At 49.8% G+C, this 26,161-nt stretch overlaps 1 protein-coding gene across 3 annotated transcripts in view; it reads left to right on the plus strand.

Annotated features, from left to right (window-relative positions):
- The first annotated feature begins 14,301 nt into the window (after window positions 1-14,301).
- HIPK2 (homeodomain interacting protein kinase 2) overlaps window positions 14,302-26,161 on the plus strand; it is a 174,028-nt gene continuing 162,168 nt past the window's right edge. For 2 of the 3 annotated variants that reach the window (XR_014796121.1, XM_084896732.1), the window contains exon 1: window positions 14,302-14,711. Coding sequence is in view for 2 of the 3 variants with exons in the window: in XM_084896732.1 (XP_084752858.1) it covers window positions 14,693-14,711 (19 nt within the window). In the remaining variant the exon portion in view is untranslated. The remainder of the gene's footprint in view (window positions 14,712-26,161) is intronic. The other variant, XM_084896733.1, reaches the window with a different exon arrangement.

Here is a 26,161-nt window from a genome sequence, read left to right on the forward strand (position 1 = left end):
CTGAGCAAAATTAGCACCAGGAGGGCATCCGCAGCCCTTTCTTCGCTATCTGCCAAGGAGAACCCTGAAATCACCAGGCCTGAAATGTGTGCCCTGCCCCCTTCCTTTGGCCCAACAAGAAGGCAAGAGTTTAAGTCAATCCACACAGCGACCGGGCTGGGGAGCCTGGGAGAAGGAAATCGTCTGGATGGGATAAAGGGAGATCTCATCATTCTTGTCATGAACTAGGAACTAGAAGTCCCCTCAGGGTTGTTCCAGAAATACAAAAAACTCAATGGGATTTATTTGAAATTATTTGGAGCTAATGGATGGTCCTCAACTTAGGCGGTGCTCTAAGACCGAATTTCATGGGGCTCGGGATTTCAAGAGTTACCCTCCTACGCACGTGCCCTTGGTCCATCAGCACATTTGTCACACCATACGCTTGTGCTGACTCTTCCCTCTCCCCAGAGTAGCACAAGTACCTAGCACAGCGCCAGACACACCGTCAGCCCTCTGATGGTCGACTGAACCATGGAAAAGAAACGATGGAAATCTCAGAGAGGTGAGAGATTTACCCATAGGCAGTGGCAAGCATGATGAAGAGACTGACATTGAACTTGGGTTGGCCTGAAGGCCATGTTCTCAGCCACTGCCCCATGCTTGGAGCCCTGGTCTGGGTCTGTCTTGTCACGAGTGTATTGTCAGTACATACTTGTGGAATGAGAGAGAAATGAAAAATATGTGACTTTTTTTTAAAGGGAAAGGAGAAAGATTGTAAAGGTAAGAGAACGAGGATAAAATACAGAGAAGGAAGACAGGAGAGAGAGAAATAAGAGAAGTCAAGAACACTCCTTGCCTCTCTGCCTGGGCTCAGAGCTGGTGCCTTCTGTACTTCCATGGGCCGATATTTAAGGAGGCCCAGTAAGAGTCAGGCATGCTCTGGGCACTACTGAACAAGACAGACAAACATCCTGGCTTCGTGGAACTTACATTTCAGTAGGGAGAATCAGACATAAAAAAAAATGGCTTAAAAGATGAATAAATGACCTATGATGTTAGAAAACAATAAATAGTACACAAAGATAGCAGAATAGGCTAAGACCGTGGTCAGCAAACTGCAGCTCAAGAGCCACCTGTGGCTCTTTGGCCCCTTGAGTGCGGATCTTCCACAAAATACCACGCCCTGGGCCAGTCTATTTTGAAAAAGTGGCGTTAGAAGAAGTTTAAGTTTAAAAAATTTGGTTCTCAAAAGAAATTTCAATGATTGTACTGTTGATATTTGGCTCTGTTGACTAATGAGTTTGCAGACCACTGGGCTAAGAGAAGGGATTCTTCTGCAGGAGTCCCATATCCACAAGGGGTTCATGGCTAGAATTCAGGGGATCTATGAACTTGAATGGGGGGAAATGACGTCTTTATTTTCATTAACCTTAAATCTTCACGTCTGTCTGTAGGCAGCCAGCCAGGGGGATAATCGCAGTGCCTCTGGCTTTGTTACCAGTGGAAGTCACAAGTATTTTTATATTGTGTTGAGAGTTATTACTGGTGTACTGAAATATGGTTTATATTCATTGCTACTTTGCAGCTATTAGACCTGCAGTTAGATCTCAGTGTAGCTCAGTGGTTGAGCATTGACCTATAACCCAGGAAGGAGGTCATGGTTTGGTTCACCATCAGAGCACATGCCTGGGTTGCTTTCTCAATCCCCAGTAGGGGGCATGCAGGAGGCAGCTGATCAATGATTCTCTGAACATTGATGTTTCTATCTCTCTCTTCTTCTCCCTTCCTCTCTGAAATCAATATATATAATATATATTTCTAATTTTTTTTTTTTTTTTTTTTTTTTTTTTAAGAAACACATGCAGCCCTAGCTGGTTTGGCTCAGTGAATGGAGCATCAGCCTGCGGACTGAGGGTCCCAGGTTCGATTCCAGTCAAGGGCATGTACCTTGGTTGTGGGCACATACCCAGTATGGAGTGTGCAGGAGGCATCTGATCAATTTTTCTCTCTCATCGATGTTTCTAACTCTCTATCCCTCTCTCTTCCTCTCTGTAAAAAATCAATAAAATATATTAACAACAACAAAAAAAAGAATCCTGGTATTGATTGGAGCCAAGGGCACGTAGCTCAGTTGCAGGCTCCTTCCCAGTCTGGGCCCTGGTCAGGACACAAGCAGGAGGCAACCAGTCGATGTGTTTCTCTCACCTCCATGTGTCTCTCTGTCTTTCCCTCTCTTTAAAATCAATGGAAAAAAATATCCTCCTGTGAGTATTTAAAAAAATAAAGAAACATAGTTCTTTTATAACACTATACTTTTTTGTTTGTTTAAAGTATTATGTATGTCTCCTTTTTCCCCCTACCCACTCCTCCCCGGCCACTCCCAACCCACCCCCAGGACAAGCCCCCACGGTGTCCACTGGTTATGCTAATATGCTTGCATACAAGTCTTTTGGTTGATCTCTTCCCTCTCCTCCCTCAGTCCCCACCTCTCTACCCTCCACCCCCACCTCTCACCTGCCTTCCTGAGGTTTGACGTCTGCTCAGTATTTCTCTGTCTCTGGTTCTGTTTTATTCATCAGTTTATACTGTTCATTATGTCCCACATATGAGTGAGATTATGTGATATTTATCTTTCTCTGACTGGCTTATTTTGCTTAGCACAATGCTCTCCAGTTACACCCATGCTGTTGCAAATGGTAAAAGTTCCTTATTTTTTATAGTAGAATAGTATTGCATTGTGTAGATGTACCACCGTTTTTTAATCCACTCATCTGCTGATGGGCACTTAGGCTGTTTCCAAATCTTAGCTATGGTAAATTGTGCTGCTATGAACATAGGGGTGCATATATCCTTTCTGATTGGTGTTTCTAGTTTCTTGGAATATATTCCTAGAAGTGGGATCACTGGGTCAAATGGGAGTTCCATTTTTAGTTTTTTGAGGAAACTCCAAACTGTTCTCCCCAGTTACTGCACCAGTCTGCATTCCCACCAGCAGTGCACTAGGGTTCCTTTTTCTTCACATCCTCACCAACACTGGTCGTTTATTGACTTGTTGATGATAGCCATTCTGACAGGTGTGAGATGGTACCTCATTGTTGTTTTAATTTGCATCTCTCTAATAATTAGTGACTTCGAGCATGTTTTCATATGTCTCTTGGCTTCCTGTATGTCCTCTTTCAAAAAGTATCTATAGGTTCTTGGCCCATTTTTTTATTGGATTGTTTATCTTCCTTTTGTTAAGTTGGTAACACTATACATTTTTTCATGCGTTTAGAAACCTTATTCTGGGAAGGGATTCCCAGGTTCCACAAGACTGCCTTGCGTTCTTTCCTATTGTTCTGTGGATCCTGAACTTCTGAATGTTAAATAACGGGACAGTGCAGGAAGGAGAGCCAGTTGTAAATACAGTCCCGTGCTGCACGAGGACGTTTCGGCCCGGGACAGTGCGCCCGGAGGATTATCGTGGAGCTGAAAATTCCTATAACTTAGTGGGTCATAGCTGGTGCATAGCCAGTCGCACAAAAGTACAACATACACAATCGTGTACAGTACAGAATATTCGACGATAGTTAATGCCTATGTTACTGATTTATATATTTACTATATTACCATTTTATCATTATTTTAGAATGTAATCTTTCTACTTATAGCAAAAAAAAAAAAAAAAAAAGTTTGCTGTAAAACAGTCTCCTGTGTTCCACTGGCAGCAGCCTCATCCATCTCATGTTTACCAATCTCTTGATTGCATCATTTTCTCTTGTGCTTGGTTTAATCTCCTGTTGATCCGTACGTTAATATGCTGTACAGGCTCGTAACCTAGTAGCAATAGCCTAAGTACGTAGCAGGCTACAGCACCCAGGTGGGCGTAAGTGCCCTCTTCGGTGTTTGCACAGGAACAAGATTGCCTAATGATGTGTATCTCAGGACATTTCCCCTTTGGTGCTAAATAGAGTGGGCAGCCTGGTCCCATGACGAGTGCCCTGTTGAACCTGTTTCTAGCACATGCTCTCCTCAGCGACCCCCTGCCATGGCCCTCGCTTTGCCCAAAGCTCACACTCAGGTGTCCAAGGAGGCCATCGAGCTGTTGACCAGCCCACGTCTCTGATGAGAGAACTCTGACCCCTCCCTGCAGCTCACCACCTTCCCTTCTCGGTGGCTGTTATATAACATTCAGAAGTTCAGGATCCACAAAACAACATCAAAAGAACGCGAGGAAATTCCAGACTATATTTTAAATCTTCCTTTCTGTCGTCCTGCCTTCCACTTAAATCTCTAACTCAACCAGACAAACTAGCTCCCATCCGCCAGGCAGTGTGTGTCTCCTGAAGAAAAGATAGCAAATCGGCAGTTCCTGAATGTTGATTGAGTGTACCACCTGGGGCAAGCGGGATATGAGCTGAAGCTGCCGCCATATTTCACAAGAACGTCTTTAAAAATTCAAATGCATCTCACGCGTACAACGGAAACCCCCAGAATTCTGTGACAAAAGAGCCTTTGTGTTTTAGAAATTGCCCTTTGAGGTTGTTGACGTGTTTTTTAAAATGATTTTTTAGCATGATTGGTTTTAGGTGTACAGCAGAGGCTGTGGAAAGGTTTGCAAAAGATCTCCGCACGGACTGTGATAAAACAGTATCTGGAAATCACAAAATTAAATTCTCCGCTGTATTAATTAAGATGCTGATAGCTGTAAGGAATGGGATGCCCGGATGAAGGTGGCTCAATAAGGACCTCGCTCCGCTCAGGAAGAGGCCAGGAAGTCCGTGGTTCCAAGGTCAGTTCATCTCCAAGACGCCAGGACTCTGGGCCAGCCCCTCTGACTCCAGAGCATCTCACACAGCTCCTCAGAGAATGGCATCACCCCTTCCCAGCTCTTCCGGTAGCTTCAGCGTCTCACACCAGCGGCTGTTTCCATACCTCTGCCAGTTGACATTGTCTGTTATAACTATCCCCCGGACTAGAAAGTGCATTTAAATGCAGATTCCCAGTCACTGCCCCCAGAGATTCCTGAGTGGATGGGCTTGAGTTCTGCCTGAGGAATCTGCATCTTTAGGAAGCCCCTGTAGGTCACCCAAGGACCCAAACTCTTCCTATAAGCATCCCTACCTGACAATCTCTTAGGAATCCTAACCTCCACAGGTTCAACATTGAACTCATTTGCCCTAGCCCAGTGGTCGGCAAGCTGGGACTCGAGCCACATGTGGCTCTTTGGCCCCTTGAATGTGGCTCTTCCACAAAATACCACGGCCTGGGCGAGTCTATTTTGAAGAAGTGGCGTTAGAAGACGTTTAAGTTTAAAAAATGTGGCTCTCAAAAGAAATTTCAATGGTTGTACCATTGAGATGTGGCTCTGTTGACTAATGAGTTTGCCGACCACTGCCCTAGCCAGTTTGGCTCCGTGGATAGAGTGCCGGTCCTCAGACTGAAGGGTTCTGGGTTTGTCTCACATTGATATTTCTCTCTCACTCTGTCTCTTCCCCTCCCTTCCACTCTATGTCTCTCTGATAATCAAATGGGAAAATATCTTCGGGTGAGGATTGACAAAGAGAAATCACACACACACACACAAACAAAAATCTAAATTGAACTCATTTACCCCCCACACCTGGTGAACACAGAATAAAGTACAAAACCCTTGGTGTGGCCTCGTCCCCAGCCACATCCCCGACCACTGCCTGAGCCTTGTCCTTCGTGTTGAGCAATATGGTGGCTTCCTACAGATCCTGTATGCCTGCCTTCCTCCTCGCTGTCCCCCTGCCAGAACTCACGCTTCTGGGCGCAGACACGCCTTCTCCTCCCTCCTGCAGACATCTCCTGGTCAGCAGCCTCTGTGCCCGCTCTGGCCAGGTGCCTCCTCCTCTGCCGCACGCATCAGGCTGAGTTGTGCTCTTCACCAGGCAGAGTCCACCTGACGGCTTTGAACTTGAGCTCCTGGGAAGCAGGGGCTGTGGCGTATTCCCTTTTCCACTCCGTTCCTGCCGCAGAATCCCACACATGGGGCGCAGTCACGAATACGGGATGAACTGAATTTCTTGGTGAAAACAAGGAAGAGAGAAGCAATAACCAGGGACGCCGAAGGGGGAATTTAAAAGTTCATCATTACGAAAAGTCAAGGGAGGGGCTTGATCCAAGAAGAATGAAGGGATTAGTGTCTGATGTTAGTTTGGAGGTCAGGCAGGACAGGGACTGAAAAAGGGGCACTGGACTTGGCATCGCAGAGGTCACTGGCAAGGTCAGAGCTAAGCGTCGGTGCTAACAGCCCTCTGCCGTCACCATAACCTCCCTTTAGGTGCTGCCACATAGGGGCGAGCTCTCCGGTGCCAGAGGGAGGACACTTCACGGTACAAATGTACACCACGCAGACATGGATAGGCCCACCGCTTCATCACCGAGCCGGCTCAGCTTGCCTTAACGAACTTTTAAAGGAGTTCTCCTGCCTGGCCAGTGTGGCTCAGTGGTTGGCCATCAACCTATGAACCAGCAGGTCACCCTTCGATTCCTGCTCAGGGCACATGCCCAGGTTGTGGGCTCGGTCCCCAGTAGGGGGCATGCATCTATCCTCATTGATGTTTCTATCTCTCTCTCCCTCTCCCTTCTTCTCTGAAATCAATACAGATATATTTTTTAAAAAAATAATAAAAGACTTCTCCTGTGTCTACTCTCCTTTCTCCATCCACTCTCAGGTAAAGCTTCTCTCTGTGCCATTTCTGCCTAGCGTGTCCAAGTTCCACCTGGACTGCACGTCAGGCAGAGCAGGCTATGACCCACCCCCGTCATCACACATTTCTCTGCTGGGCTGGAACGCTTCTCTGAGCTGCTTCTCACGTGCAAACCCATCCTCACCTCCCGTTCCCACAACCTCCAACCAAACCCCCACCCTCCCCGCCACACACACACACACACACCTTCCCGGCCCCTGCATCTGGCTTCTCTCACACTCACAGGCTGCCTGCGGGGTTATCTGCCCAGTGCCATTCTGGCCTCCCTTTGCCTTTCCTGTATCCCCGATCAGACCTCTGATTGTTTTTCTCCCAGGAGTAGAAGCAGACAATGAATGATGCCCCCTCTCCCCACATCTTGCCAGTGCAACCCCTCCAAGGCCGCCTCTTCCTCAATCAGACTCCCTCCATCTGCCCCACTTGCTCTGCTCCGCCCTCAGAGCCAGAGCTGCACTGGTCTCCTCATCTGAATGCAGTGCCTCCTCATCCACATCCTCATCAGTGTCATACCTACCCCCGCAGCTGCTACTTCAGCGTTCCTGCAGGAATTGACGCGGTCTGTTTTTAAAATGCATCATTTAAGCCAATCAAAGGTTTAATTCAGAAGTTTGCAGTAATTTCTTAGGAATAACTAAAACAAGCAGGACTGTATTATGACTTGTGAAGAAGCAGAATTGTAAAAGGGGGAAAGGAGGCAGAGGAGAAGTAAGTGTGGAAGAGACAGAAAGCTATATCACGGTCAAAAAGAGAGACGTAAACCGACGCACAGATGGAGAGACCAAGAGAGGGGTGTGATCTCGAAAGACGTTCTGAAAAGTGACCTGCCTCCCCCAGGCACATCCTTCAAAGACAAAACCCCAGGATCCGCCGACGCAGAAAAGGGCACCAGGCAGGAAAATGAGGGCAGCACACGCCAAGTCCCAGTAAGCCACAAGCTGCACAGACACCGTCCCATGAACACCTTGAGAATATAAGGACATGCTCACCTGCGGAGACCCACCGGAGAGAAGTACCCCCATCCTGGGCCCTGAAGAGACTGTGGTGTGTGCCGTTTCCCAACTACAGGCATAAATGAAGGAGAGCCTCTGTCACTTGTCCCGTGAGCAAAATGAACTTGAAATGAGGCAAAACTCCCCCGTGCTGACTCCGCTAACCCCTGAGAAACCTACTGCTCGAGCCCTTTTATAGAAAGGCAACTAAGAGGTGATTGGCATAGATGGCTACTAAATCTTGTCCAGTTCTCCTGCCTTTGCTATTGTTTCTCCAGCACACGGCAGTTAAAAGTGCTTTGGCAACCGAGAAGTCCTTGTTGGGCAAGAGATCAAATGTATTAAATAAGTTGATATTTGTAAACTTCTCAGAACACTAAGTGCTCCTGGGTGCATTAAATAAATAAAATGCGTCCAGCCGGCGTGGCTCAGTGGTTGAGCCTAGATCTATGAACCAGGAGATCACGGTTCGATTCCAGGTCAGGGCACATGCCTGGGTTGCAGGCTCAATCCCCAGTGAGAGGCATGCAAAGGGCAGCCGATCAATGATTCTCTGTCACCATTGATGTTTCTCTCTTCTTCTCCCTTCCTCTCTGAAATCAATATATATTTTATTGATTTTTTACAGAGAGCAAAGGAGAGGGATAGAGAGTTAGAAACATCGATGAAAGAGAAACATTGACCAGCTGCCTCCTGCACATCCCCTGTTAGGGATGTGCCTGCAACCAATATACATGCCCTTGACCGGAGTCGAACCTGGGACCTTTCAGTCTGCAGACCGATGCTCTAGCCACTGAGCCAAACAAGTTTCAGTTATATTTTAAATAAATAAATAAATAAATAAATAAATAAATGGCAGTGTATACCACCATCTCTAGCCAAATTTTGTGCTCTCTTTTGTCAGCCCTGTCCATTGTTGTTGTGCATCTCGGACAGAATAACACACCTTTGAGATGCCAGAAGTAATATCCAGGGAGGTTGGGGGCGTTGGGGAAGGGGAGAGAGCAGACTCTCTAGCGCCCTCTTCTGGTGCCTCCCTGACCTTCCTCACCTTCCCATCTCCAACTTCCAAACGCTGCAAATTCTTCTCAGGCTGAATTTAAGAACACCATTTCCCTCAAATTAGTACCACCAGAGTCACTCACGTATAATCCCCGGTGCTCAATACATAACGCCTCCTGACGGGCTTTATGTGACGCGACCTCCCAGTAGAACCGGCACTGCTGAGCACGCCGCGCTTCCCAAGGTCCCCGCCCTGCTCTGTTCGTACCATTCTGTCCAGGTTATCCTTCTCCCTCCCACTCTTCCCTCCACAGGAAGTCCTTTCTCCTCTCCCATACTGTCCACACCGGAGCTCCTCGGGGCTCTGCCTCCGCCCCTCTCCCTTCCCACCCTCACACTCTCCTTCCCTGCTATTTCACTGTTGGGTTTAGAGCCTGCTCCCCTCAGCTGCAGTCACTGGGGGGAGTCAGATAGGCGTGCTCAACCTGCCAATTCATGACCAGAACAATCTAAATTCATTTAAGTAACATTTCCCACCTGTGTGATGCCAAGTATGCTAGCTCGACTGAATGTCTTTTTTTTTCTAAAACATACTTTTATTAATTTCAAAGAAGGGAGATAGATAGAAACACCAATGATGACAGAGAATTGTTGATCAGCTGCCTCATACATACCCCCTACTGGGAACCGGGCCCGTAACCAGGGCATGTGTCCCCTGACCGGAATCGAACCCGGACCCTTCAGTCCACAGGCTGACGCTCTACCCACTGAGCCAAACCAGCTGGGGCTTGGCTGAATGCTTTTACTGAAATGGAGCAGCACATACACCGGTACAGCTGTAGTCACCGAGGGCTGAAGAAGAGGTGGGGGCTTCTCTGACACCCTCTTCTCTGGAGGCCACTCTCAAGATGTTTTCCGTTCACACAGGTGATCTTTCTTATTCTTTTTTTTTAAATATATATATATTTTTATTCGTTTTTTACAGAGAGGAAGAGAGAGAGACAGAGAACTAGAAGCATCGATGATCAAAAGACATGGATCAGCTGCCCCTTGCACACCCCCCACTGGGGATGTGCCCACAACCAAGGTACATGTCCTTGACCGGAATCGAACCCGGGACCTTTCAGTCCGCAGGCCGACTCTCGATCCACTGAGCCAAACCGGTCTCTGCTCTTTCTTCATTTTAACATGTTCTTATTGATTGATTTTTAGAGAGAGAGAAAGGGAGAGAGAGAGAAACATCTATCTGTCTCCTCCCACACAGACCCCAACCAAGGATCAGGTCTGCAACCCAGGCATGTGCCCTGACTGGGAATCAAACCAGCAGCCTCCTGGTGCATGGGACCATGCTCAACCGCCTGAGCGACCTGCCAAGGGCATGGTTTTCCTTTATGTTAATTCACCTCCTGTGGGGCGTGTTAGTTTGCTAGGGCTGCCTTAATACCGCGTCACAGACAGCCCGGCTTCAACAGCCACAGCTCTGGAAGCGAGAAGTCTGAGATCAAAGGACCAGCGGGCCTGGTTTCTTCTGAGGGCTCTCTCCTGGGCTCACAGACAGCTGCCTTCACCCCATATCTTCCCACGGCCTCTCCTCTGGGTCTCTGTGTTCTAATTCTCTTCTTACAAGAACGCCAGCTATATTGGATTAGCCCCACCACCACCCCCATGACAGTGTAACTTCATGACCTCTTTAAAGAACCTACTTCCCAAAACAGGCACCTGCGGAGGCACTGGGGGCTGCGGTTTTAGCATATGAATTTTGAGAGCAGATGTCAGTGTGGTGTGCCTGAGAGTGAAACTCAAGGTGCATGGGACAGACTGGGGAACCTCAGAGGGAAGGCGGGGGAGGTGGGTGGGTGGGAAGAGATCAACCAAAGACGTATATGCATATATGCCCCATGGACACAGACAACAGTGTGCTGAAGGTCTAGGGGAAGATGGGGGAGGGGTGAAAGGCAGGCTGAAAGAGGTCAATGGGGGGGTGGGGAGGGAGACATATGTAATACTTTCAACAATAAAGATTGTTTGAAAAAGGGAAAGAAACTCATGGCTTGGCAGAAGCTGGACAAAGTTAGAGGCAACTATTGAACACTGCTCAGTGCAGGCCCTGAGCTGAGGGACATCCAAACAAGAATGCCATGGGCCTGGCCCAAATGCTGCCGGCCAGCTGCGGGGACAGGGCCCGGGTACAGAGGAGAGTCTGCCATCTAAGCTGAGGTGTGCCATGGGACAACAGAGGTGTGACAGGCAGGAACTGCTCTGGAAGCCTAGAGGAAGAAGGAATAAAAATCAGTTGGATGGCCATGGCCACTGGGAGGTATTACTAGTGATAATAACCACCTTTTATTGAGCACTCTATGCAAACCCAGATCTAATCCCGCCTCAGGAGCTGGGGGGGGGGGGGGGGCGGCCTGACTATACCACATTACTTACATCCAGTTCCTAGTGTTGTACTTGGCGCAAGTGAGCATGCAATAAAAGGCAGCGATCACTCATTCAACAAATATTTGTGCAGTGCCTACCAGCCACCAGTCAGTGTGCTTGCGGCTGGGATACGATGTCAAGCAGGATCAGCACGGGTTCTTCCCTGGCTGAGCTTACAGGTTAGACATGCACTATCCAGTCATGGTAGCCACTAGCCACACAGGACAATCAATTAAAAATGAAAAATTCAGTTCCTCAGTCACACTGGCCACATTTCGTGTGCTCAGCAGCCACAGGTTGTTACGTTTCCAGCATTGCAGAAGGTTCTGTCGTGCAGCGTGGGAAAGGGGAAGAGAGATAATGCCTTAATGGTAAAGGCTGTGGACAAACAAGAGGTGTGTGTGTGTTGGGGGAGGGGGGGTCTATGGGAAGTAACCTCGCAGGGTGAGCTGATCAGAAGTTTCTACCTGGGCTGGTCATGATGGGTAGGCACACCCCAGGCCTGCAACTTTTTTAGTGACAAGTTTTAAGCCAGCCCTGTCCATTGTTCTTGTGCATGTAGGAAAGGCTAACACACCTTTGAGATGCCAGAAGTAATACCCCAGGAAGAGGCATTCACCCTCAAGAGAGCACCTAATCTGGTTAACTGTAAACTATCCTGTAATCCAAGCCCCACCTGGCTTTCTCCCACCTCCCTATAATCTTCCTTATGCTCCCTTCTTAATTTCAGATGCATGCAAGAAACTACAAAACTATTATTCTCCAGAGTATCTGAGATCTTGATCCCCAGGATATGTCATCAGTTTGACTCAGATAAACACAAAGAAAAGGTTTGGACATTTCTTAGATCGACAAGGTTGTGATAGAGTACAAGAAAAGTACAAGAAAAGTACAAGAAAAGAACATTATTACTGGGGGCTCATGGGGGAATAAGGTCACATATGTAACACCTTAATCAATAAAGAAAAATTAAAAAAAAAACACGTTATTACTATTCTCGTTATAATTGAGAAGGTCTGAGAAGTTAAGCAGTTTGACTAATTCACACAGTTACTAAGTGCAAGAATTGGGATCTGAACCCAAGTCTGTCTTAATTCCATGCTACCTTGGGCACAGGTATAATCTGGTTAAAGAGCGAAGACGGAGAAGGCCCCATTGGTAGGAAAATAGTAGCCTGGGCAAAAACAGAGGCCCGGGTGGCCGAGGCTGGCAGAGGACCACAGGTAAACCAGTCTGGCTGGAGAGGCAGAGACTTGTTGAACTCATGTGCTTGGAAAGGTAAGTCAGGGCTTGCCCGCCTTGACTAAGAGCCAAGGAGCCAGTAACCCCAGCTGTGTGTGCAGAGGTTGAGTCCTTGTCACAGATGAACAGGAGCCTGGCGTGGGCAGGACTGTGTCAGGAGGGTGGCGGTGCTTGTGTGAACGGTGCTGAGACCGGGTAAGGATGGCAGGGGGGACAGAAAGGAAGGGATGAATGAATGGTGTGAAGCAAAGAACACCAGGGTGGGAGCCAAGAGATGTGACCCTTCGGCTTAATACTATGTAACACTGGGCATTCTATTTCATTTCTTTGGGCCTCATTTCTTCCATTTTAAAAGAATAGGACTGGTCCAGAAGAACTCTGAGTCCTGTTCTAGCTATGGTTTCTAGGAACCTGCAAAGGTGAATGGCAGGCTGAGAGAAGCAGTAGGAAGAGTAGCATTGCATATGGGGGCAAGAAAGATGGCGAGTCTAAGGTCATCCAGATATGAACTAGGAAAGATGTGCCACTAACACAACTAGAAAGATGTATGAAAGGGCTTGTCTTTTTTTGTTTGTTTTTATTCTTTATTTTTTGAGGAGTTTGGGGAGGGTGGAGTCCTAGGGTATGGAGGTTGAGAATGATAAGGGGTTTGAATTTTAGGAAAGTAGTGCCATATTAGAAATCATTATTATACACCCCCAAGCATAGATTTTAAACTTTTTTCACCCATGACGTTCAGTATTAGGAAATATACTTCACATCATCATACAGTATGGTTGTCCAGTATATATAACTGAAACAAGAGATTTATGCAACCAGTTACCCTTACTAAAGGTAATATTCCTAATATTTCTTCTGAAACATTTCATTTTTTTAAAGCTGATTGCCATCTACTGAATTTCTTTAATGAATGATTGTTGTCACCATCCACAGTGTTCAAAGCACTGCCTCCCAGGAGACTCCTCTTCTTAATGTGAAGGCCATGGCAGTGCGTCCTGTCACCGAATCCAGCAGGGCCTGCGGAAGGGAACCTGGACTGGGAGTCTGGAGAAGGTTCAGCTGAAGGCTGGATGGGAGAAAGCAGAGGCCTGGGAAGGTTCCGCGGAGAAGGACAGAGGCCTGCGAACGGGTCGGCGGGGACCATCAGGTGATGGAAGAGCTTTGTAAGGACCCTGTGGGCGTGAGGACGACGTGGAAACCAGGTTCCCGCAGGACCTCAGCCACCGCCGCGCGCTGCATTCCTCCCGCGTCCACAGCAGGAATGGCTTCTGCATCTTTGACCTGCTATGCATTTCTTTTTATTTTATATTTTCTTTCCTTTTTCTCCTACGGATGTCAAGCTCCTCCACTCACTCACTCATCCTCCCTCCGAGGACAGCCCGCGCCCACTCCTTCGCTCCTACCTTCCCCACCTCGGTCAGGGAGCGAGCGCCGAGCAGGTGCGACAGAGGGAGCCACTCCGCCAGCCCGCGGCGCCCCTTCCAGTGCGCGCCCCCTCCCGCCCCAGGGCGCACGCACAGACGCGCAAAGTTCTGGCTGCTCTCCGGGCCCACCGGCTCCCCTTCGCCAGTCCAGATGGACCTGTGTGCACCCCTCGCCCTCTGCAGCCGCCTTCGCTCCCTTTAATCGCAGCTGCTGTTCGGCCCGACCCCGCCCCCCGGACCGGCCCCGCCCCCCGGACCGGCCCCGCCGCTCTGCCCTCGGCTCGGCCACGCCCCGAGGTGGCCACGCCCCCGGTCACGCCACGCCCCCTACACGGCCCCGCCCCCCAGCCGGGCCCGCCGCTCTGCCCTCGGCTCGGCCTTCCCCGCCTCGCATCCGTGCCATCGGCGCTCGATTGCGCGCGGACTCCGCTCCCCGGCTCGCTCGCTCGCACCCCGCCGCTCCCCGCCCCCCGGCCCCCGCCCCCCGCCCCTCCTCCCGGCTGCGCCCGCCCCTCCGCCTCCCGTGCAACTTTTGCCGAAGCCCCCACACACAGCCATGCTGAGCTGAGCTCCGGCCGGGGACTGGCCGCGCGCTGCCCGCCCCGGCTCCCGCCCCACCGCGGACCCGCTCGGGGGCCGCGGCCGCTCGGCCCCTCGGCCTCCGCCGCTGCGCCCCCCCGGCCGCCCCGGAGGAGCCCCGCGCAGGGCCCGGGCCGCGGCGGCGGCGGCGGCGCCCGGCTCGCACCCCCGGCGCCGGCCCAGGGAGGCGGTGATGCGGGCGCCGGCGGCCCCGGCTGCGCCGAGAGCGGAGACACAGGCTCAAGATGGCAGATTCCGACTGAGGCTGGGGGGGCCGAGCTCGCGCGCCGCGATCCCTTCTCCGTTGCCATGAATCGCGGACACCCCGGCCCCGATGGCCCCCGTGTACGAAGGTAAGAGGCGCCCGCCCGCCGGCCCGCTCGCCTGCCCGCGGCCCCCGCAGCTTTGTTCTGCCCGCGGCCCCTCGCCGGGCAGCCCCCCGGCCCGCAGCCCCGGCGCCCGGCCCCCGCGCCCCACCCCCGGGCGCCACCGGCTCGGACCCCTCTCCTCCATCCCCTCCCCGCTACCCCCTCCCCGGCCCACAAAACGAGCCGGGGTCCGGAATGGAACAGGATCTCATTTCCAAGGTGGAGGGGGCGGGGGTGCGAGGCTGGGCTGGCGCCCGAAGAAAAGAAATTGGGAGGGGGCGCCTGGCAAAGACGGATCCCCTGATGATGCGCTTTATGTATTTGCAATAGATAAAAGGGGATGGGTGTAGCTTTCCTCCCCCACCCCCCGAAGATTACCTTTAGGAGGATCTCCTTTCCACCCGGTCCTCGCAGCTCCCTTTCCATTTGTCTCCACTCCCACCCGCGCGCCTTTATCCTTCGCCAGCCGCGGGTTTGGGGGCCTGTGGGGTCGGAATGCGCGGGGCCAGGTGAGGAGAAGGGGGTCCGGGGGGCGGGGAGGGGGGGAAAGTCCGGGTCAGACCCGGGCAGAACAATGAAATAGACTGAAATCTCACATCTCCCGGCATCGACGTGCGTAAAGAGAAAACGTAGTTTGGGGCTTTCAAGTTGGGGAGACGGTTCCCCGGGTGGGTCCGGGCTCTGCGCGCTGCACCTCCACCTGGCGCCGCCGGGTCCTCGCGCCGGGTCGGACGGTCTTTGGGAAGAAAGAAAACGCAGGGCAAAAGCGCTTCGTTTCCCTGCCCTCCCTACCGATCGTTTTTTTTTTTCTTCTTCAGTCAGTTCTGTCAGTTTCCAGCCAGGAATCAAACCAAGAATCAACTACTAAGTTTTTTGTGTGTGTGTTTTTTTTTTTTTTTACACTTCGGTGTGTTTTGTGTGTGTGCTGGTAGCAGGAGGAATTTAAAACCCAAGTGGGCCTGATTTTTCAATCTTTTCATCGTGAAAATGTTTTTCTCATGAAATCATTGGAATAGCAGCCTTTTACATACTTTTTAGCAGCGGCCGTCCATCTGGCTTCCTTTCGGTTTTGTTCAGAGGTTCTGTGGATGAAATAACGAATGGCTGGGGGGGGGGGGGGGGAAGGTTTGTGAGAAGCAGAGAGAGGAGGGGTGAGGAGAGGCGATTTTAATCCTTCTATAAATCCAGAGAGCAGGGGTGGCGAGTGAGACAGGGAAGGCATTAATAGTTTTTTATCTTTGTTGTAAGAGGCAGATTAAAAAAAAAAAAAAAAAACTTATCTGAAAAGAAAATCTGTTATTAGTTCCAGGGCTCCAAATGAATTAGGTTTCTGGGTGGAATAAAGTTACCAGTCAGGCCCTGGATAGCGAGGCTGTAAATAACCTATGGACTGTAAATATTTTTTTTCAGACTCTCTTGGAAACAAAGGGGCTGTTTAGAAGGCAACAGAGAGATGTTATTCCAGGGGCTTTCCTCTTTGATTCGGAAGAACACAAGGTCCATTTAGCCATTCGACAAAACAAAACCAAATTTCTGATCGCTCCACCACGCAGAATAGAGGGAGCCGGTGGCTCTGTGGCATGCTTAGGAGGACCCATGTCGGGCATTCATTGTTCGTCTGTGTCTATGGGAGGGGGTTGCCGTCAATGCTCCCACTGTCTATGGAGTGTTAAAATGAAACAATTTTCTCTTTATTAAGTGCCTCCTTGAGACTCCCTCTGCTGGACACTCCGGGTGAGCATTAGAGAAGGAACTTGGCATTGAATTCAGAACTACAGCAACCGGCTGCTTTCCCTTTCACAGGGGCCGGGTGTGTGGGTTGGGATGTATTTTGTCAACTTTGTGGAAAGCCATCTTGGGAACTGCACCGTTCCCCTCCTGTTCCTTTCATTCTAAACCCATGTGGAATGTGGGCCCCGACCCCCAGGGCTAAGCCTGGGCGCTCCTGTTCTTTCTTCGGTGTTCCCAGCGCTTCAGCCCAGATAAAGGACTGGGGGGTGTGCACGAAGTGTTGGGGTGTAAGACTAATTAGGGACCTCCAAGGTCTCAGGAGTGCAGTTTTTATTTGCAAGCCTTCCCTCCCTGTCCCAGGTGACCTCCCTGGTCACTGCGTTCAGCCCTGGGCTTCCCTCCGTCCTGTTTGTATGCTCTCTTAATGATCCCAAGGCTTTGCACGCTTTGATTCTTCAGTGTCTGTGTGCATCCCTGTAATGCCTTTCCTAGTCTTCCTCCTCTCCCCTCCTCAACCGGTTCAGCATCCCTCTGCACAAGCCCAGGGTCTTACTGAAAGAGGCTGTTGGTCACGCTCTGAAACAGCCAAGTGACCTCCAGAGCCGAGGATTGTATTGCTGGAGCCTCCGTTCACTCACTGTGATACCTGCTTCTGAGACGCCAGTGACTTCCTTTTCCCTCCTTGGCGATACCTGCCGGATTCCGTGAGCCTGGTTCTTACCAGATCCCAATCAGAACACGAGGGCTACCTCTGCGTGTCCTGAAGGAGCAGGAATTTTCCTATGGAATTCTCCAGGAAGAGTGATTTCTAATAGTTTTTGTGCTCCTAAGAACTCGGGCCTGGGGTCCTTCTCAGGAGACAGGTGAGGAGGCATTCGGGCGGTAATTCAGGAGTGCGCATTTGTGTAAATGGGGTGCCGGCGCCCCGAGCTGGGGTGTTGGGTGAAAACCAGGATGCATGAGAGGAGCGTTCTGAGCTGCCCGACGTTCCAAACAGGGCATGTTTGCTAATGCGAATTACTGGGTGGCAAAGAGTGTAATCACTCTTCCACAATTTGCTTCTAAGGATAGGTTTATAAATAGCACATTAGTTTGCAGTGGCTCGGTACTGATTAGGTTCAACTTCTTTAAAAAGGTTTGTTTTCTTTAGAAGGTTAAACATTTGCCTCACGATTGTTGGTTACTCCATCGACTCGCTTAGCAAGGCTCTTTTTCCAACATGTAGGGCAAAGGCCAACCGCAGAGGCCTGCATTGCCACAGGTTCTGAAGTAGAAGACCCTAAATTCCAAGTTAGCTGTGTTCCCCTGTACCTGAGAGGAGCCACGCTGACTGCTCACACAGTCAGACTTCCCCAGAGTGTTGAAATCTACCGTCTGATGAGCCTGAACCACACACCTACCAAGATGCCTTACCAAGAAATGGGCTCTGAATCATCTTCCATTAAAATAATTTGATGACACACGTTCTAAAATATCTTTTCTTGTGTTTGTTTGTTATGTTTTTTTTTAAATGAGTAAGTATAAATATTGTTTTCATTCTTGCCACATTTGAGCAGTGATCAAGGCTTGTTAATGTCACCTCAGTTCCGGGCATTCCGGTGCAATATGTGAATCAGAGGGGGCGGCTGCGTATGACTCGGGACGTGCAGCTGAACTTCCCACATTTAGAAACGAGTGGATGGAAAGGGCCCGGCTGTGGTGGGCCTTTTCTCAGCGCGTATTAAGTCCCTCTATCTTCTGAGCTGGTGCTTACAGGCATGATGACTCCAGGGAAAGAATAACCCACAGTTCAGAAAACCAATAATAGCAGCGTTTCAATTATTAATCTCCTGCCATTCCCTTTCCAGTGTGGGCACCAGCAACAATAAACCCCCTCTGGCCACAGAAGAAAGAGCCCTTTTTGACCCCCTCTGTGACCTTCCCAGATCCGTGATTCCCACTGAGCTGCCGCGCTGGTTTCAGATAGAGGATTTCTCATCTGTGGAGGCACATTCTGTGCCACTTTCAAAACCAGAGTCTCCGAGGCTGCAGCTGTGCCTCTGGGAAAGCATCCCAAAGTCTGAAAGGTACGACCTCTGCCCTCAATCAGGATCCATCCCTAACCCAGGCGGCAGGCTGGGGCAGGAGGGCTGGCCTACCCAGGGCCTCCTCCGAGGGGAGGCCCCCACCCGCCCACGGCCAGCGCCTGCAGGCTCAGCGTGCACACCACCTCACTTTCCTACGCGAGAAACTTGGTGCTTTGAGCAAGTTTCAGCTGCTCGTAGTCTTCATATTTTATTCTGTATGTTCTTTCGCTTCTCCCTTCCTTCTTCCTCTCATAGAAACCAGTCTTGGGGAACCACCTTCGAGGTTTAGGTGGAACAAAGTAGGGATGATCAAGAGGATATGATACGTGAACCTTGTTTTATTCCCTGAACAGGTATTTTTCATTGTTCTCTGAACAGGTATTTTGCCAGAGCTTTCTGGTAGTCTTATGTTGACAGTTCAGGCACTTCAGGTTGCTGTCAAAGACAGGGTTCAGAATAAAGTGAGCTGACTGTAATGATCACCACAAGGTGTGAACCTGAAAGGCCCAGACTCCTAATGTCAAGTTCATACGCCAATACCCTATTGGGAGGGAAAAGAAAAAGGAAATTGAAGACCTGGAGTAAGTAGGAGGGTCTTTATTTCTTCTCTAAAAGAAAAGGACAGGCCTGAAGTTCATGGTGATAATTGTGAGTTGGACCCCACTCAGTTTGTGCCATACTCTCTGCGCATTAACGTGTCTTCCCAGCAGACCCGAGGGAGGCACTGCCGCCTCACTTTTCAGGCAGGGCACCGCTTTCGTGCGTTCCTTTAACAGACATGTGTGCGTGGTCCCTGTCCTCGAGGAGTTCAGGGGGTATGAGAAGTCAAAGTCGGAACTGAACATGGACTCACCAGCCCATGGTCTGGCTCAAGGTGCATGTTTTTCTCGTGGGCATGTGTATGTGTGCCAGTTCATCATTTTCATCTGTTAATGTTTCTCAAGGTGTAAAGCAGGGGCGAGGAATGTCCACCCCACGGGCCATGTGAGGCTGGCCCTGCCCCGGCATTAGGGGTGAGATACTTAAATGTAACTCATTTTTAAGTTGGTAATTTTGTACGGCCTGCAGACAATGTTATAAATATCCAAATGGCCCTTGGCAGAAAAAAATTCCCCACCCTGAAATAAAGGGAAGATCCCGTTTCCCTCTTTTCTCTTGAAATATTTCCTTTATTTGGAACTAAAAAAAAAAAAAAAAAAAAAAAAAAAAGTATCTCTGGATGGAAAGAAAGCTACTACAAATTCTCTTAGAAATGAGCACCTCTCATTTGCAGATTTCACCCTCCTGTTTCATTACTTACATTTTGTATCCTTATAAATGCAAATATGTTTCAAGTGTGCACATGCTGCTTGGAGACTCTTCATTTCCGGTATTTAGCATCACAGGCTGTTGTGAAGGTCCCGTGCAGCCTAAGTGCTGCTGGAGGATACGTTCCCGGCTTTGCTGCCTGGCCGAGGCCATGCCTGCCAGGTGGTTTGTGACACGTGTTGGTGGAGGTGTGGATTGGTGGTCACTCAGCAGGTCACTCAGGCAAGGAGTTAAGGAAGAAGAAGGCCAGGTCTGCCTCTCGGGAGCTTGGAGCCAGAGCAGGAGAGGACCTTGGGAGAAATGTATTTCACCCTCCCGCCTTTCGGAAGGTGAATGTTCTTGACTGAAATTATCAGGCTATCAGGGAAAAAAAATTTTTTCCAGGAAAAGGCCACACTAGTTACTCCCTCTGACTAATTCCTGTATTCTATTAACCTGATTGTCAAGAAATTCCCCGCCTGAAATCTCGCCTGCTGTCCTCCAAACCTGTTTTCTTCCACTGGGTCCTTTCTCTAAAGCCTTCCGTGCACCTGAAGATAATAACTGGGGCTCCGGCTCTGTCCTCACAGGGCTGTGTTGTGTTCTCTCTCTTTCCTGAACACTCTGGTTTCCCCACATTAAAAACAAGTGGTGATCAGCACTGAATACAGGTCTTTAATACTGGTCTCATTAGTACATTGTGTACAAGAAAAGTGACTTCAGGGTTCTTGCATCATTGTGAACCCCTGGAGGGCAGGATCCAAATCTGATTCGTCTTTGTATCTCCTACAGCAGCTGTGCGGTTCCCTAAGCTTCATAAATGTCTGTTCTGTTGACTTCCTTTAATAGTACCTAAGTAATAACTGCTAATCCCTCCAGCCCGGATTGGTGACCTCTGGTCACCTTGCTTTCACCTTGGTCCTGAGTATTTTCCCTGGACTCGTGTCTAAGCATCCCTCACCCCAAATAATGCTGTTTTCTGCTTGCTCTTTGAATCTAAGCTTCGTTACTTTGAATTTCCCCGTCTACTTCCAGCTCTTTTGGACCCTCATTTTCCCCTGCAGATCTGACAGGCAGAATACAGAGGACATTAAGTATAAGAACTCTACTCTTAAAAGAGGAGGAGAAGGAGAGTGCACAGAAGAATCTTAATGATTCTGTGTAACATCCATTCATCCAGACTTAGGACAGTCAGTCACATTCTCTACAGATTTGGAGTGCGCTGAAGCCATACCTGTTTCACCAGGTTCTCTGCGCAAGTAAGCGAGGTGTCAGGAGAGTCAGCCTGGCTGTGGGAGTTCCTCCCTCTCTCTGGTCTAAAGCCAATGGAAAAAGCAAAAGACATGACAGACAAAGCCATTCAACTTGGGATTCTCTAACGGATGACTCTGCCATTAGAAGCTGAGCTAGTATAACATAGTTGCCAGCTTTAAAAAAAAAAAGGAGCAAGTCTTTGAAACTGCAAAATCTAATTGGGAAAAGAAAAGGAGCAAGCCTTTAAAACTGCAAAATAATTTTGTGGTTTTACAGCCACTTATTTCTACACACAGCGCTGAACAGATTTGCAGTGTTTTAGCAATTCTTGCCTAACTTCTTTTGCTCTAGTAGGTTCTGGTTAATTAAATGCCACCGCGTTTAAGCAGAATTAAGATTGATTCACTCTTGCATGTGCTAATGCTGTAGACATTATAAAACCTTTGTTTCCACAATAAAATGCAGTCTGATATATGAGTGGACTAGGGCTCCCCGCCGTCCCCCCCCCCCCCTCCGGGTTATGCTGTCCCTCCTCAGTGAAGGATTGTGGAACTTGCCGTGACATTGGGTGGGGAAAAGCACTCTGGGTTCACGCAGTTACAGATTGCATCCTGATGAAATGAGGTTTGTTCCTGTATTTTTTTTTTTACCACTTCCTGCATATCAATCAATATCGCCTCTTTGGTTCAACCAATTGGCACAAGACGAGGGATCCATCATGCCAGTTCTACGTACAACTTATATTTCATAGCGTTGAAGAGGCACATTTCAGTGGTATGTGTTCCCGGAATCCTGTTGAAAGTCACATGGTAAGGAAATTTGGAAAACTCCGGCTTGTTGCTGGTTGTGGAAATGTGTTCTTTTTTATTTTTTGTTTCTCTAATGAGGAATGTATAGGCTGACGAAAACCAGCGTGTAAAGTCTTGAGGTGATGCAGAAAGGCAGTAAGCTAGCCTCCCGGGTCCTCTGTAACGGTGCCTCCTCACGAGATCCCAGGCTGATAGCGGAGCTTCCGTGGGAAAGTACGTTTCAGGGGAACGTACAGGTGAGGAGAGATGGAGACAGCGCGCACATGCACATGCACACGCATGCATTCGGCTTTACCCCCTGAACCACTTACATCTCCGGCACAGCACGCTGCAGTTACTGTTATTCATTAAGCATGACCTGCACTATCAGGAAGAGATTAATCGATAGTCATTAGATTCTGTTAACTGAGGCTGGGAGGCTCTCTAATGTGTCCATTAGAAAATGGCTAAAATAAAGAATCCCTTTCGTCTGATTATTCCAAGACTTACTCCAAAAAAGGAGGCAAGGCCACTGTAAAGGGGTACGTTTCTGAAAGAAAGGGAATTAATTTATGTAGATCAGTTTTTGTGGTGCAGCTGATTTCTGAGGAGGCTGGATAAATGAGGTATTCCTACACAAAGAGACACAGCTCTTGTTCGGGTTTAACAAGGTGAATAAGCAGAGGGCTCGATGGAATTCATTTGCAGGGTAATTTTTGCTTGGCTGGAGTGGTAAGCACAGAATAGACCAGCAGAGGAGAACACTGCGTGTTTGGGATCAGCTGCTGAAAGGCTTAAAGGGGTTCTAATTCAAGAGACATTTTATGGTGTAGCGGGAGAAGGGGACCAATATCATCCAAATGATGCTTGAACATGGTTATTTTCCCTGGCCTGGCTGTGATAGAAGGAATGAGGCAGCCAGGAGGGTGAGCCACGCCGGGAGGCGGGGAGGCTGGGAGGCTGGGAGGGGTGTGGGAAGGCCTGAGCGCCGTGGCTGGGGAGCTGGGCAGTTGCTGGGGTCACAGGAGAAAATGCACAGAGTACTTCTCAGCATGCCCGCCCAGGGGGTTCAGTCCATATTTGTTCCTTTCACTCTCCTCCCCACCTCTGCTGGTTGTCACACGGGGTCAGGGAAGCTTGCTGGTGTTGGCACTATGTGATACTTATTCTTCAGAGCTGGTGGGCTTTCCCCCCAGGCCACAAGGGGCTGCTGGGTCCCTTGCAGCCCGCAGTGCTCGCTGAGCCCAGCCAGAGGGGGGATGTCCCCATTGCCCAAGGATAGCAAGGCCACACCCCTCAGCACCAGCGTTTGAAGGGTCTTCTGTGAGGAAGCTGTTGTTTATGTTTCCCTGAGAAAGTCACAGCTTGTCACCACGGACTACTTATTAACAAGAAGGAGGGAAAAAAATGGCCGAAACCGGTTTGGCTCAGCGGTAGAGTGTCGGTCTGCGACTGAGGGGTCCCAGGTTCGATTCCGGTCAAGGGCATGTACATTGGTTGCGGGCACATCCCCGGTAGGGGGTGTGCAAGAAGCAGCTGGTCGATGTTTCTCTCTCATTGACATTTCTAGCTCTCTATCCCTCTCTCCTCCTCTCTATAAAAAAATCAATAAAATATATATTTTTTAAAATCACGGGAGAGAAACAATACCACCGTGACGTGAGCCACCAGACCTCAGAGCCCTTTCAGTCACGGAGTGGCTTCCCAAGGTGCCTGTCAGAGTCGTTCCTTCCCATTGACACGACCGGAAGTGGAGGTCTGACCTGTGTCAGGCATGGCTTCTGACCCCTGCTGTGCTCTGTCCAGAATAGTAAACTAAGTAAGTATTTGGACACACAGATGCTCACTAAGGGACGGGCTTGCCCTGACGTTGGTGAGTCCCGGGACTGCTGTACGAAACAAGGTTCCCAGTCTGGAACACACCAGTCCTCTCTACCCCCGGCTTGGGTGTCCAATCTGTGGCCCTGGGGAAGGCCCGGGAGTGGGCACGGGGCCTTTCGGGCTGGGGTTCCCAGGGACCCAGAGCCTGGTAGGAGTGGGCACACCTCCTGACTCTGGGGACTCCTCTCCCCGAAGGGCGAGGGGTGGCTGGCACCTTGGAACTATGGAGTCCACTGTCGTGGCCCCCATGCCCTCCTCTGAGGGCGGTGCTGATGAGGGGACCTCTCGCTGTGAGAACTTGGGCAACAGAGACATCCTGAAACGTTTCCTGTTTATACAGTCATGGCTGGTGGTTGCTTCACTGGATGCGCTGCTCTCCCCGCCTTTCCCTCCTCAGCCTTGGTCTCGGACCGACGGTTGCTCCATAAAGCGGAGTTGATGAAACAGACCCATTTCCTGCTCAGAAATTCTCAACACCATTTATGTTCCTCTCACAGCGAAACTCAGCTCCTTGGAGAAATGGCTCTCCCACTCGGCAGGTTGTCAGTCACCTGGAGGGCTTGTTAAACCAGATCCCCGGCCCCGCCTTCGGTTTCCTGTCCCAGGTCTGGGGCGGGGCTGCAGAATTTGCATTTCTGATGGAGAACCCCTATTTCAGAGGAATGCGCTCAGAATGAAAAAGCGCGCAGTATTTAAAATCAGAACGAGTTGTTTTTACTGAAACTCTCCTGGCATTGGCCTTATTTGCAGCTCAGCTGCCTTCTGTGGCCTTGACTTCTTGAAGCCGTAGGACATGGATCTCCAGCCTCCGGCCTTCCAGCCTCTGGCCCCAGGAGAGGGGAGACCCCAACTTCTCCAGGGCCCGTCGTCAATGCAGGATCTACTTTCTCTTCTCCCAGAGCCAGTCAGTCTGTAGTTCATCCATCATGACGCTGGGGTCCCAGAATAGAATGGGCAGATATCATACTCACAATAATGATATGTTATTATTAACTACCATAAAGAGCCCTATGATTTTCTCTGTTTACAGGAGGGGAAATTGAGGCATAGAGATATTCAATTACATGTCCAAGGTCTCATGAGCAGTAGCTGGTAGAGCCAGGGCTCGAACCCACCTGATACCAAAGCATGCTCTTCTCTTGAGTGGCCGGTTGCCTTGCTCCCCACAGGTAAGTCGCAGTGGTCTGTGCAGCACACAACAAAGAGGCACGTGATTGGGGTCCTTGGAGAAGGGGCACTGAGCTGGGCACCGATGGGGCAGGAGTGAGAGTGTCACAAACACACGCATCCCTGAGGCCCTGCTGTCCCCTCTGTCTCCTCATTGCTATGTAGGATCACATAGGAGTGGGTGCAAAGCACCGAGGCCAGGGGCTGGCACGTAGGAGGGTTCAGTAAAGGGCAGCCAAGCCACGAACCCCGTTGGAGCAGCAAAACAGATAAAGTATCTGAGAAGAAGCTCCCTGAGACCGCTTAGAAAAGAAACGCCATGAAAAGATGCTAAGCACTGATACTTCTCGAGCCCTGGCGATGGCAGTTCTGTTCTCACGTTTCACGAATATTAACTCACCGAGTCCTGCCGTGATGCCGCCGCCAGGAGAGCTGCAGTTCTGTGTTGCTGAGGCACAAGGCGGTGCCACAGCTCAAAGGCGGCAGAGCTGAGATTGGCCCCAGGCAGCCTGGGTCGAGAGCTCGGACCCCTGACCACCGACCCTAGCTACAGGGTGGAAAGTCTTCCCAGCCCCATCCTAGATGAGGGGGCGTAATGTGTGACGTGCTCTTCTTTGGTTCTTCTCCAAATGTGTTCTTTGTCTCAATCAAAACCCGAATAAATGTTTTAAAATTCAAGAAACTGAGTCCTGCCCGTCTTGAAAATAAGGAGTTGGGCACAGAGCAGTCAGGTCTGAGAGGTAAAAAGGAGGAAAGGGGTGAGCTCTCTCCCATGTGTTCACACCAACCCCAAAGCTTCCGGGTGGCCAGATGGACAGACCCTCCCTGAAGGCCCCGTGGTCTGCGGGCACTAACGGGTGATGGGGGAGGAGCCTCAAAGCAAGGGGGGAGGAAACCTGATTTGACACATGGGAAGGGGACCGTGTGATAGCAACTTGAAAAATCTCAGTAGGTGTGTTCCCCTCACACCATCCTGCCAACATACATGCTACAAGGTTAAAACGTTAAATTTAACAGGAGTCTGTTGAGCCCATGAGATAGTCCAGGGACTGTTCTAGCTGAGGGCTCAGCAGTGAATGAAGCAGGTACGAACCCTTACCCTGGAGCTGTGTGCATTTCAGTAGATAAAATAATCCATTGTTTTAAAAAGCTCGAAATAAACAGAGGCGGACCTTTATTAAACATTTAGAGGGGTTGAAATGTCTAAGCTTAGACTCGGTAGAAGAAACCACAGAGGAAAAACAAAAGTTTTTCAGTGTAG

This window comes from Pipistrellus hanaki (assembly GCF_964339955.1).
Source record: "Pipistrellus hanaki genome assembly, chromosome: 10".
Lineage (NCBI taxonomy): Eukaryota > Metazoa > Chordata > Mammalia > Chiroptera > Vespertilionidae > Pipistrellus > Pipistrellus hanaki.